A 14,033-nucleotide genomic window follows, 5' to 3' on the forward strand; every position below is an offset into this window, starting at 1 on the left:
AAGGCCCTTAGGACTAGGATGAAACAGTTTTCCTGTTTACTTTGGAATCAGGAAGAAGAGTAGAATCCCCACTTTTTTTTACTGGTGGAACAAGTTCAACAGCAGTGGTTTCCAAGAGAGAGAAAAAGTTTTCTGCAGTAATTTCTAATGTGGAGACTTCCCTCAAGTGGGAACTGGAGGCCGATTTGGAGGGACACCTAACAGATGTAATCTGTGCCAACTGTTTGTCAAAGGTGGCCAACTCCAGTCCTCAAGAGCCTCAAATATGACTGGATTTCAGGATATCTACAATGAATATGCATGAGATATTTGTATACAATGGAGATAGTGCAAGCAAATCTCTCATATGCATATTCATTGTGGATATCCTAAAATCCAGGCCTGTTTGTGGCTTGAGGAACAGAGTTGACCACCCCTAGTTTATATAAAAACTCAGCCTGTCTCTGACAGTGAGTCCTCTGGCACCAGTATTAGAACATACTTTCTGCGATCCAATCAAAACCCCATCCCAGATTTGGACTGGGTGCCTGCTATTGCTTTAGGGCCCTCTGCTACCTTGGGCAAACACAAAAGATCTGTTGTGCATGGGATTAAGTGGATGGAAGAAACACCTCCTTGGCTAGAAGTGTTTTGGCCTCATACTCTTAACTCCTGCATGAGGAAGGTGGGTCTGGAGTCACTATGATGAGTTGAAGCATAGATTATTCTCTGATCTGTACCACTAGTTACTTGTCTATCGATTCTCTCCAAAGCATAACACATCAAGTCTTTCCTGGACTTATGGTTGGGAGTCTGAGTATCGGTTACCACTGCAGAGACCTTTGATGCCATTCTGAAAATATCACAGCTCAACATGACCATGTGTTTTCCTCACTCCATTCACCAGTGACTGGAGGTTGTTATGCTGCTTCTAATGATAATGCTCTGACATCTCTTGAATCAGTTTCAGCAGATCCTGTATATACTGGATCAGAGAGAGCTGGTAAGAAACTATGCTGGAATTGAGCATAGCTCCCTGAAACATGTCTCTCAAGAGTATCCAAAATTCTAGAATCTCTCTCTGAAAACAAGGAATGAATTTGCAAAGATGGAGTGGGCTTTGGCTTGCTGGAGGACAGAGAGCAAATGTTGCTTACCTGATGTAACAAGTGTTCTCACAGGACAGCAGGATGTTAGTCTCACAAATGGGTGACATCGAGGATGGAGCCCAACCACAGAAAACTTCTGTCAAAGTTTCTGGAACTTTAACTGGCCCCTACTGGGCATGCCCAGCACAGCACCAACCCTGCAGCTAGCAGGGGTCCCCCCCTTCAGTCTTGTTTCAAAGCTACAGGCAGTGCTGAAAAATAAAAGAAAAACGAACCCAACACCACGGGGCGGCGGGCGGGTTTCGTGAGGACTAACATCCTGCTGTCCTGTGAGAACACCTGTTACATCAGGTAAGCAACATTTGCTTTCTCACAGGACAAGCAGGATGGTTGTCCTCACAAATGGGTGAGTACCGAGCTGAGGATGTCCAAACGTGCACCAAAAGTACCCAACGGCGTGCAACAGGCACAACAACTGGGGTGAAGTTTGGTAGAGGACATCCACACCCCACCGGGTAGGCAGAAGGGTGTTGGTACGTCATGTTGGAAAAAGGTTACGCAAGACAGATTGGCCGAAGATGGAATCCTGTCTTCCAGCTTTGCCCAAACAGTAGTGGGCTGCAAATGTATGGAGAGAACTCCAGGTAGCAGCCCTGCAGATGTCAGGAAGCGGCACCGATCGAAGGTGTGCTACTGAAGTCGCCATGGCCCTCACAGAGTGTGCCTTAACACGGTCTTGAAAGGGAATGCCAGCTTGCTGATAGCAGAAAGAGATGCAGTCCGCAAACCAGGAGGAAAGAACCTGCTTACCCACAGGTTGCCCTAACTTGTTAGGATGGAAAGAGATGAATAATTGAGTGCTCTTCCTGTGGGCAACTGTACGGTCTAGATAGAAAGCTAGAGCACGTTTACAGTCGAGGGTATGCAGAGTCTGTTCCCCGGAGTTGGAGTGGGGCCTGGGAAAGAAAATAGGTAGTATGATGGATTGATTAATATGAAACTCCGAAACTACCTTAGGTAAGAATTTAGGGTGAGTGCAGAGTACCGCCCGGTCCTGCAGGAGTTTAGTGAAAGGCGGATAGGTAACTAGGGCCTGTATCTCACTAACCCTGCGAGCTGAAGTGATAGCCAAAAGGAAAATCACTTTCCATGTAAGATATTTAAGGTCACAGGAGTGAAGAGGTTCGAAGGGTGGTTTCATAAGGCGACCAAGAACCAGATTAAGGTCCCAAGATAGGGCCGGAGGACGTAAAGGTGGCTTCAAATGGAGCAAGCCTTTAAGAAAGCGTGTTACAAGGGGTTGTACTGAAATAGGGACACCCCCCGATACCTTTATGGAAGGCGGCTACCGCACTGACATGCATTCTAATGGAAGAGGTCTTTAGACCCGATTCTGACAAATGCCAAAGATATTTCTGTCCCCTTTCCTGTGCAATTTAGGAATTGCACAGGAAAGGGGATCAAGGGACTGAGAAAGTGCACCATGATGTGTACCTTTTCCATTTATAGGAGTAAGATTTTCTTGTGGAAGGCTTTCGTGACGCGATGAGGACACGAGAAACTGAATCTGATAGGTTAAGTGGTTGAAGGACTAACCTTTCAACATCCATGCCATCAGGGACAAGGCTTGGAGATTGGGATGGAGGAGGCATCCGTTTTGAGTGATCAGATGCGGGTCCTTTCCCAAAGGAATGTGTCTGCGGATGGAGAGATCCTGGAGTATGGGAAACCACACTTGGCGTGGCCAGTGAGGTGCTATCAGGATCATGGTTCCCTTGTCCTGACGTAGCTTCACAAGAGTCTTCGACAGAAGAGGAAGTGGAGGGAATGCAGACCGGTTGTCCACGGGAGGGATAATGCATCCCTGGGCCGAGAGTGCTGAGTCCGAATGAGAGAGCAGTAATTGCCCACTTTGTGGTTCTGAGGGGACGCAACGAGGTCTATGTGGGGATAACCTCATTTCTGGAAAAGAGAGGTCGCTACCAAGGGATTGAGTGACCACTCGTGTGGTTGGAAAACACAGCTCAGCCGGTCTGCCAAGACATTTTCTACCCCCGGCAAATAGGTGGCCCTGAGGTACATGGAACGGGAGAGAGCTTCTGCCCAAATCTGCGCAGTTTCCCGACAGAGAAGGAAGGAGCTTGTGCCTCCCTGCTTGTTGATGTACCACATGGCCACCTGGTTAAGAACATAAGAAAATGCCATACTGGGTCAGACCAAGGGTCCATCAAGCCCAGCATCCTGTTTCCAACAGTGGCCAATCCAGGCCATAAGAACCTGGCAAGTACCCAAAAACTAAGTCTATTCCATGTAACCATTGCTAATGGCAGTGGCTATTCTCTAAGTGAACTTAATAGCAGGTAATGGACTTCTCCTCCAAGAACTTATCCAATCCTTTTTTAAACACAGCTATACTAACTGCACGAACCACATTCTCTGGCAACAAATTCCAGAGTTTAATTGTGCGTTGAGTAAAAAAGAACTTTCTCCGATTAGTTTTAAATGTGCCCCATGCTAACTTCATGGAGTGTCCCCTAGTCCTTCTACTATCCGAAAGAGTAAATAACCGATTCACATCTACCCGTTCTAGACCTCTCATGATTTTAAAACACCTCTATCATATCCCCCCTCAGTCGTCTCTTCTCCAAGCTGAAAAGTCCTAACCTCTTTAGTCTTTCCTCATAGGGGAGTTGTTCCATTCCCCTTATCATTTTGGTAGCCCTTCTCTGTACCTTCTCCATCGCAATTATATCTTTTTTGAGATGCGGCGTCCAGAATTGTACACAGTATTCAAGGTGCGGTCTCACCATGGAGCGATACAGAGGCATTATGACATTTTCCGTTTTATTCATCATTCCTTTTCTAATAATTCCCAACATTCTGTTTGCTTTTTTGACTGCCGCAGCACACTGAACCGACGATTTCAATGTGTTATCCACTATGACACCTAGATCTCTTTCTTGGGTTGTAGCACCTAATATGGAACCCAACATCGTGTAATTATAGCATGGGTTATTTTTTCCTATATGCATCACCTTGCACTTATCCACATTAAATTTCATCTGCCATTTGGATGCCCAATTTTCCAGTCTCACAAGGTCTTCCTGCAATTTATCACAATCTGCTTGTGATTTAACTACTCTGAACAATTTTGTGTCATCTGCAAATTTGATTATCTCACTCGTTGTATTTCTTTCCAGATCATTTATAAATATATTGAACAGTAAGGGTCCCAATACAGATCCCTGAGGCACTCCACTGTCCACTCCCTTCCACTGAGAAATTGTCCATTTAATCCTACTCTCTGTTTCCTGTCTTTTAGCCAGTTTGCAATCCACGAAAGGACATCGCCACCTATCCCATGACTTTTTACTTTTCCTAGAAGCCTCTCATGAGGAACTTTGTCAAACGCCTTCTGAAAATCCAAGTATACTATATCTACCGGTTCACCTTTATCCACATGTTTATTAACTCCTTCAAAAAAGTGAAGCAGATTTGTGAGGCAAGACTTGCCCTGGTAAAGCCATGCTGACTTTGTTCCATTAAACCATGTCTTTCTATATGTTCTGTGATTTTGATGTTTAGAACACTTTCCACTATTTTTCCTGGCACTGAAGTCAGGCTAACCGGTCTGTAGTTTCCCGGATCGCCCCTGGAGCCCTTTTTAAATATTGGGGTTACATTTGCTATCCTCCAGTCTTCAGGTACAATGGATGATTTTAATGATAAGTTACAAATTTTTACTAATAGGTCTGAAATTTCATTTTTTAGTTCCTTCAGAACTCTGGGGTGTATACCATCCGGTCCAGGTGATTTACTACTCTTCAGTTTGTCAATCAGGCCTACCACATCTTCTAGGTTCACCGTGATTTGATTCAGTCCATCTGAATCATTACCCATGAAAACCTTCTCCATTACGGGTACCTCCCCAACATCCTCTTCAGTAAACACCGAAGCAAAGAAATCATTTAATCTTTCCGCGATGGCCTTATCTTCTCTAAGTGCCCCTTAATCAAGATTATGTGATTTGATAGGCAATCTTGAAAGGCTCGGAGAGCATAGTGGATTGCTCGAAGCTCCAGGAAATTTATCTGGTGTTTGGCTTCCTCTAGAGACCAGAATCCTTGAGTTTGTAAATTGTTTACATGGGCTCCCCAGCAGACATTGGAAGCGGTGGTGAGAATTATTTGAGGGTCTGGTGGATGAAAGGGCAAGCCTTGGAGGAGGTTGGATTGATTTGTCCACCAGGCAAGAAACAGATGGAGTGCATTGGTGATGTGGACAATGGTCGACAGAGGCTGAGTGGCTTGGATCCATTGTGATTTCAGAGTCCATTGCATGACTCTCATGGCCATTGCATGACTCTCATGGAGTCACAAACTGAGGAGGCCATGTGTCCCAGCAGAATGAGGAATTGGCGAGCTGTTGCTGTGGGTTGAGACTGCAACTGGCAAGCTAGGGACACAAGGGTTTGAACCCGTTGATGAGGAAGGAAGGCTTTTGCCTGTAAGGTGTCCAAGTCTGCTCCAATGAAGGATAAGGTTTGAGATGGGAGTAAGTAGGATTTCTCGTAGTTGACAAGAAAACCTAGAGAAATTAGAGTTCGAATTGTCAGGGTCAGGGAAGACCGAGCGATTTGCTGGGTTGTGGCCCTGATTAACCAATCGTCCAAGTAGGGGTAGACATGGACGCCTTCCTTCCTGAGGAACGCTGCAACCACTACGAGACATTTGGTGAAAACTCGCGGTGCGGATGCTAGACCAAATGGGAGCACTCTGTATTGATAGTGGTTTTGGCCTACTAGAAAACGGAGGTATTTGCGATGAGACTGAGATATCGCAATGTGGGTATAAGCGTCTTTGAGGTCTAGAGAGCAGAGCCAGTCCTCTCTTTGCAGCAGAGGGAGAAGTGAGCCCAGGGTTACCATCTTGAACTTTTCTCTGTGAAGGTACTTGTTGAGGGCCCGTAGGTCCAGGATTGGTCGAAGTCCTCCTGACTTTTTTGGGATCAGAAAGTACCTGGAATAGAACCCTAGTCCTTGTTGCGAGAGAGGAACGGGTTCTATAGCGTTGGACTGGAGGAGAAGGGAAACTTCCTGCTCTAGAAGAACAGAGTGGTCGGTAAGTCTCCACGCTTGCAGAGGTGGAGAGTCCGCAGGAAGTGTTAGAAAGTTTAGATGGTAACCCTGTGCAATTATCGTTAGCACCCATTGATCTGTGGTGATGTAATGCCATTTTTCTGTAAAGTGGCTTAGTCGACCTCCTACTGGTATGTTTGGTAGAGGGATTAGGCATCCGCTCTCTAAGTGAAAGTCAAAACTCCGACGCAGGGCCTGGTTGCGGAGCTGTTGTGGGCTTTTGCTTTCGAGGTTGGCGAGGCTGAGGCTTTTGATACGGCCTCGTTGACCTGGACTTGGTGTGTGGGGGATAATACTTCCGTGGACGGGAGAATGACTTTTTAGGTTCCCTCTTAAATGGTTGTTTAGAAGGGAAGTCAGAAGGAATCGATGAGAGCTGTTTAAGGGTCTCGTGATGATCCTTTAATTCAGCAACTATTTGAATTGGCTCACCAAACAAATTATCCCCTAAACAGGGCAGGTCGGAGAGCCTGTCCTGAACCTCCGGGCGAAGGTCAGAAGACTTAAGCCAAGCCCAGCGTCTTGCTGAGATGGCTGTAGCAGACAGTCTAGAGGAAGCATCGAAGATGTCATAAGATGTTCTTATCTCATGCTTTCCAGCTTCAAATCCTTTAAGTACGAGGGTTTGAAGGTGGTGTTGGAATTGTTCTGGTAAGGTATCTGAAAATTCTTGTAGCTGCTTAAAAATGACCCTGTTGTATTGGGTCATATACAGCTGATAAGAAGCTATCCTGGAAATGAGCATGGCCCCTTGGTATACTTTGCTGCCTATACTATCTAGGAACTTGTTCTCCTTAGTAGGAGGTATGGATGAGTATGGCTTTATTCTTTTAGCTTTCTTTTGAGCTGACTACCACAGAGTGGTGGTCTAGCTGAGGTTTTTGAAAGCCAGGTGCTGACTGTACAAGATAAGTAGAGTCAGCTTTTTTGTTTACTGGAGCAACAGATCCAGGAGTTTCCCAATTCTTTTTTAGAAAGACCAGAAAAACCTGGTGAATTGGAATGGAAGTGATGACTTTTGGGGCATCCAGAAATTGGTGTCTGTCATCTTGCTCAGACTGAAGCTGAAAAGGGACCAATTCCGACATTTCCTTCACAAAATTGGTGAAAGAGGTCCTCGGGGGGAGAACGCTTTCTGCTTTCAGCAGGAGAGGGTGGTGAAGGTAAATCATCGGTATCTGAGGAGGTATCATCACCCCAAGTGTCATAAGGGTCAGGTTGCTGACCTGTAGAACCGTGAGGGGGTTGGATACCTGAAGGTCCCGGTTGAGGCTCCGAGAAACCCGAAGGAATCACCGGGGGCATCGAAAATACCCTTGGAGGCATCGGTGCCAGCATCGAAGGCATCGATGGAACCACTCCCGAAGGAGGAATTCGATACAGTGTTTCTGCACCAGATGAAGTTGGCATCGGGGAGCGCACCGGTGCTGTCTGTGACCCAGGTATCACCGGTGGAAGAGCGGTCATGAGCGCTTCCATTCGGGCGAGCAGCGGTGCCAGCGCTGCTGGAATCGAGTCAGTGACTGGTTCCACTCTCGGTGGCGGAGTCTGGAACCGTTGCATCGCTTTGGCGATGGCCTCCTGGACCAGCCGGTCCAGTTCTTCCCGGAGACCTGGGGTAACAATACCCAGCTCCAGGGAAGAGGGAGGCCGAGGCTGAGCCGGAGGAACCACCGTCACCGGTGGGATCGCGGCTCCCAAACCCCGATGGGGTGAGGGTTGCCTCAATGTCTCAGAAACAGAAGTGGACGGTGCTGCTTCTGATCGAGACTTCTTTGGTGGAGGCTCGGACGGTACCGAGATCGATGACTTCGATTCCTCGACGGTCCGAGATTTGCGATGTCTATGACTATGCTTTTCCCTCCGATCCCCACGATCCTCGGGGGAAGGGACGGGAGTCTATGGCCGTGGAGACGTCAATGGTAGACTGTCACCAGGAGATTGCCGACGATGGAAGGACTTTGACGGTGCCGGTTCCGAGGACGGCGATGCAATGGACGTGTCTGAGTGTGAGCATGGAACAGGAGTCCCATCTTCTCCATTCTGGCTTTGCGACCTTTTGGTGTCATAAGAGCACATTTGGTGCAAGTCAGGACATCATGCTCACTCCCTAAACATAATACACAGACTCTATGAGGGTCTGTGATAAACATGGTGCACGTACAATCTGGGCACCGACGGAACCCCGACGCCATGGGCGAAAAATTTAGCCGCGGGACGGTCAACGGCCAGCAGGCCACGAGGGCCGAACTAGACGGTTACCGAAGTACTGCAGGCTAAATTTAGATAGAGGGGGGACCCCTGTGGGGCGAATTTTACTTCAAAGAAGTTTGAGAAGAAATTCCTGTCAGGAATGTGGTAAGACTCCTTAACCGTGTGGCTACTGCTGTGCGGAAAAAAGAAGATTGAAGGGGGACCCCTGCTGGCTGCAGAGTAGGTGCCGTGCTGGGCATGCCCAGTAGGGACCAGTCAAATTTCCAGAAACTTTGGCAGAAGTTTTCCGTGGTTGGGCTCCATCCTCGATGTCACCCATTTGTGAGGACAACCATCCTGCTTGTCCTGTGAGAATAGACTAGACGCTGGCTATTCTTCTAGAGACTTATTTTCAGGCAAAATTAAACCACCAAGTGTCTGCTTACTTCAATAGTGTTGGAAACAAAAATTCAGTAATCTTCAGACAAGTAGCTTTAGCAAAGCTTCTGCTTCCTGCTTCTCTCATGCAGGGCCTCACTATCCACACTGGGGCCTGTCTTCTTATCCCTCTCCTCAGGATTCCCTTGTGGGTTGTTTTAAGATGGACCAGGCTATATACCTGGTCCTGAAATTTTAAGGCGGGTCTAATACACTCCTTAACAGGGTTCTAGTTTTCTTAGCCCTCTTTAGACTGTTTGACCATCACAGACTGGTGTGGAAGCTGCATCTTTTCAAAATCATTCTAGACTGGATCCTTCTATGTGAGAAATCATACAAATATTCTGTCACAGAGAAGGGGTTTTTCCTGACATTTTCATCTAAAAGATCTAGAACTGGGACTGCCATGATCTCCTTAGGAGGTTCCATGAACTGAAGGATATCCAATATCTTATTTCTGGTTCCACCCTCTTTCAGTGTGAAATAAAATGAAATGGCCTCTGCTATTCTCCGCATGAAACTGACAAAGAGGTCCTCCAGTGGAAACTTCTTTTCCTGGTAGAGAAGAGGAATCGGAGTGGAGACCTGTCAATTCCTTTCCTTTGGAGATATTTCCAGATCTATAGCTGTATCCCTAAGAATATTCTGGGTCTGAACCTGACTAGTTTGCCAGGGGTGAATATCCAGATACTGCCCATCCTGCAGACAAGGCCTCAGAAAAGGAAAACACTTGCCTATTGGAGTCTAGAACCTGATAAATTCCTGCACCTCAGGGAAACTTTGCATGCCCCCCCCCCCCCCCTCCGCAGAGTTGGAGATAACCACTGATGCAGACATAAGATGTTGATTCTCCTGCGGGAGCTGAAATCAGTACCATTGCCAGCATGCAGCTGCATGGACTCCAGTGATGGGACATGGGTCTGCACTGACTGATGCCCTTGATACTGGGGCAGCAATTCTCCACATCGCCTTGTCCAAGGCCTGATGGATTTTGTCTGGCTCCTTTCTCAAAGATTTCCAATGCCAACACGGAGGCTGGAAAGGTTGCCATGTCTTCTGAGGAAGCCAAAGGCGTATCAGTGGCAGACACCTTTACTTTTGGAGATTGTAGCGATTCCTGAGAATGCATTGTGGATGAACTCTATCACCTTCGGGGAACACTTTGGGAGATTAATGGCTGCAGCCAGAACATCTGCTCCCAGCATCATCTACCAACATAGATCCAATGCTTCCTGGCTTTTCACCTGATTGATGCCCAGTATCAGAACTTTGATGCCAGGAGTGGGGCCACACTGGTGGAAGGAGTTAGACAACTCTGTTCCAATGGTCCTTTCTGATACCTTTCCAATGTCAATGCTTTGCCACCATCCAGTGAAGCTCCTGGCTCCATTAGTGTTTATGGACACTGCAGATTCTGATGGGTCAGTTTTATGGTACCTAACATTCTCCATTAGCTCCAGCCTAGACCTATTTCACCAAGAGATCATTTTCATACATTATCACCATCCCAGGATATCATAAGAAGCCCCAGGTACATGACACATGGGGGAGAGAACCCTGTCACACCAGGAGCATCATTTAAAGCCACTGTCGGGCTTATACATGGCCAGACGTAAAATTTAAAAAGTGAAGTAAAAGGATTCTATGATAGCCAGTGTACGGGGGCCGGTGCATGACCTAGGTGTGAAACAAAAATTATTAAAGCTGGAATACCTACTTAAAGCAACTAAAGGGGATAAAAATAGACTGCAGGCCCCAAGCTGAATGAATTGTTTGTTCTGGACAGAAACAATCCAAAATTAAGCCTCAGAATAAACTGAGTCCAGTGGACTCCATGGAATAAAAAAAAGACTGAAGGGCCCCCCACATGTATGTCTTATGTCATGCCACATATGCCCAAGTAGGGCACAGGCAAAGCTCTAGAAACTTTAACAAAGATTCTGGACGAGGTTCCACTGGAGGACATCACCTACTTGTGAGGACTGGCATAATTGTAGTCTGAGAACTAAGGAGAGAGATCCCACAGAGCAAAAAAAGTAAATAGTGTGCTAAAATGTAGCAGTTTCAGCCTTTCACAGTAGGTGGGGGCACTCCCCACAGTAGTAAAGCCCAAATAAAGCCACTCTGAGCACTAGCAAAATTTTATTTCAGTTCAGTTGAAACATTGCACAGCCCCCTCAGAATCTGCAGTATCAGCTTCTGCAATTCTAGTTCTAGCTGTTTATCTCCATGCATCAAGAACAAATACTTGCACATTTTCAAAATGATTTTGATAAAGAAATGGCTTGAGACAGCTGAAGTGATGTGCATAGCTGTTCTGTCTCATTTCTCTCTTCATTCCCAAATATGCTCTTCCCTGGAGTGTGTGTGTGAGAGTGTATGAGTGTGTTGGGTGGGAGGGACAAAGCTGATCTCTCCCTGTTTTTATTGGCCCAGCAGTTTTTTTTTCTTGCTTCTTGTGAGCTTCTGCTTAATTGGAGCCAACTGCTCATGGGCTGGGTTATGTGCCCTCATTCACAACTACCTAGATTTTTTTTCCCTATATTAGTATCCACCTCCCAACTCAGCCCAACAATCACAACAGTAGGGCTTTGCCAGGGGCCACAAAATATGGTTCTCTCCAGAACATAGCTAACATGCTCTCAAATCTGGCCATTAGGTGTTGCTGTTCAATATTGGTTGAGACTTCCTCTCCCCAGTAGCATCCCCAGCCCTAACCAGACAAGGGAGCAAAAATTCAGGAATGAAATTCAGGTCCGCTGCATGGCAGTATAAAGTGCTACCACAGTGCAGGTCCACAATCTGCCATGTCACTCAGGCCTTTTATGGTTCTACCCTCTTTTATGACCTGTATCTTTCCTATTACCTATAGTAACAGGCTCTATCTAGAGCTTTAATCCAACCATATAAGCTCACAGGTAGCCAACTTCATTCTTCAAGAGCAGCAAAAGGACTAGTTTTCAGGATATTAACAATGACTATGCATGAGATGTATTTGCATTCAACGAAGGCAGTGCATGCAAATATATTTTGTGTGTAATTGTGGATGTCCTGAAACCAAATCCATTTGTGGCTGCTGAGGACCAAAGATGCTACCTCTGAAAACAGTTCATTCTGCATTTCCTCCACAATGTTCCCATGTACAGAAATATAGGACCCTGTATTCAAAGCGCATTCAGCGCTATTTAGCTGGATAAGAACATAACATAAGAAAATGCCACACTGGGTCAGACCAAGGGTCCATCAAGCCCAGCATCCTGTTTCCAACAGTGGCCAATCCAGGCCATAAGAACCTGGCAAGTACCCAAAAACTAAGTCTATTCCATGTTACCATTGCTAATGGCAGTGGCTACTCTCCAAGTGAACTTAATAGCAGGTAATGGACTTCTCCTCCAAGAACTTATCCAAGTTCTTGGAGGAACCTTATGCAGCTAAGTAGCACCCACTGAATTTGCACCTATGTTTAACGACTACAGCTTAGTCATGTAAATCACTTATACAGCTAAACGTTACGCACACAAAAAGTAGGCATGTACTGGGCAAATGAGGGCAGAACAAGTTAGCTGTATAACTTATATGGTTAACCACAGATATTCGGAGTTAGGCACATAAGTATACATGTAAGTTTAGATGCCCTATAGAGAAGGTCTAAACTGAGCTGAGTAGACTTAGCCAGCTAAGAGAGAGAGTGTGTGTGTGTATGTATGTATGTGTGTGTATGTGTATGTGTATGTGTGTGTATGTGTATGTATGTGTATGTGTATGTGTATGTGTGTGTATGTATGTATGTGTATGTGTATCTGTATACACATAAATACATACATATACACACATACATATATATGTGTGTGTATATTCAGCGGCTTTGCCATGCCGCTGAATACACATTGTAACTTAGTTGGATAAGTTCTAACAGGCTAAGTTACTTACATGGCCAGCTTTGAATATCTACCCCATAATGATCTAGAACTTAAAAAAATTAGATTTCTCATTTAAAAAGCCCAAGGCTCAACTTTGTTCTTATTTAAACCAGAGCAGACTATCATTGCGAAATCTACCCATAACTCATATGTTCAGTATTTGCATAATAATTTAAAGCTTTTATAAACCAATGTTTGTATGTACATCACATTGGTTTACAGTTAATTAGAAAAAAGAAAAGAGAAGGGAGTAGGAGTTACATTGAGCAATATAAACAAAAGAAAACAATATAAACAAAATTTAAAAAAGAAAAGGTTACTTGGTAAAGAACAGATTTAATCAACAAGGATAGTTGTCAGCAAAGACTGTTTGTACTGGTATGGCTCCATTTTCCAAAACATGTTTCGTAGCCTACCTTACCTAAAGGAATGTGAAATGGCCTGCAATCTGCAGAAAGCCAGAGTAAGCAGTAAAAAAGAAAGGAAGTTCCAGTAAATCTAACAATTTAATAACCCAAAAATGAAGTGATATATGAAGCAAGTGCTACATCTTATGAATAACCTGAAAAATAAGTGTAGAAATGAATGACTGCACCTAGAACAAAAACATAGGGCTGATTTCATTATCATTGATATCCATTGCAATAGCATTATGCTTTTTACATCTTGCTGACTGGCACTCACATATATATTAAACAGTCTGAATTAATATAAATAATTTATGTTCCTTGATGTATACTAAGACAGTACATTGCAGTTATAGTATAAAGCATGTCTATGGATGACTCTACAATATACCTAATTTAATAACAGCTGCTTTTCTATGTCCAAATTACATGTGGGAATTCCAGGATTCTCTTTTCCATGAGAATAGTTGTTCTGAGCAGTTCTTAACTAGGTTAATCTTACCCTATATTGAAATAGTGCACCGTTATGAGATAACAGCCACGTTGCTTCACTAAGAGGTGTTCAGTGGTTTTGTTTCTGCAGTATGTTTTTATAGTTAAGTCATCCATAGCTGATGAACATAATAAAATCAGACCCTTGACATGAAGATGTATAAAAATTAGTGTCCAAAAACATGACTCCATAAAAGCATGAAATGCAAACAAAAGAATGTATATACACAAAATATATCACTGTTTAGAATAGCAATTAAATGTCAGATTTTAGGAATCTGACAATGCAGCTATATATCTACAAGTACAGAAATAATAAAAATGGATGAGCACAAAAGAACACAGTAAGTGTTAATAT

The 14,033-nt window shown here is 44.8% G+C and overlaps 1 protein-coding gene across 5 annotated transcripts in view; it reads right to left on the reverse strand.

Moving 5' to 3' along the window:
* TPD52 (tumor protein D52) overlaps positions 1-14,033 on the reverse strand; it is a 261,978-nt gene that overhangs the window by 76,135 nt on the left and 171,810 nt on the right. Inside the window, exon 5 of one of the 5 annotated variants that reach the window (XM_029591531.1) lies at positions 13,146-13,371. The exons of the other annotated variants lie outside the window; for them this stretch is intronic. Within the exon in view, the coding sequence (XP_029447391.1) occupies positions 13,275-13,371 (97 nt within the window). The 3' untranslated portion in view covers positions 13,146-13,274. Of the gene's footprint in view, positions 1-13,145; positions 13,372-14,033 lie in introns of those variants that run through there. 5 annotated transcript variants of the gene reach the window in all.

Source organism: Rhinatrema bivittatum, chromosome 2, assembly GCF_901001135.1.
Source record: "Rhinatrema bivittatum chromosome 2, aRhiBiv1.1, whole genome shotgun sequence".
Taxonomy (NCBI): domain Eukaryota; kingdom Metazoa; phylum Chordata; class Amphibia; order Gymnophiona; family Rhinatrematidae; genus Rhinatrema; species Rhinatrema bivittatum.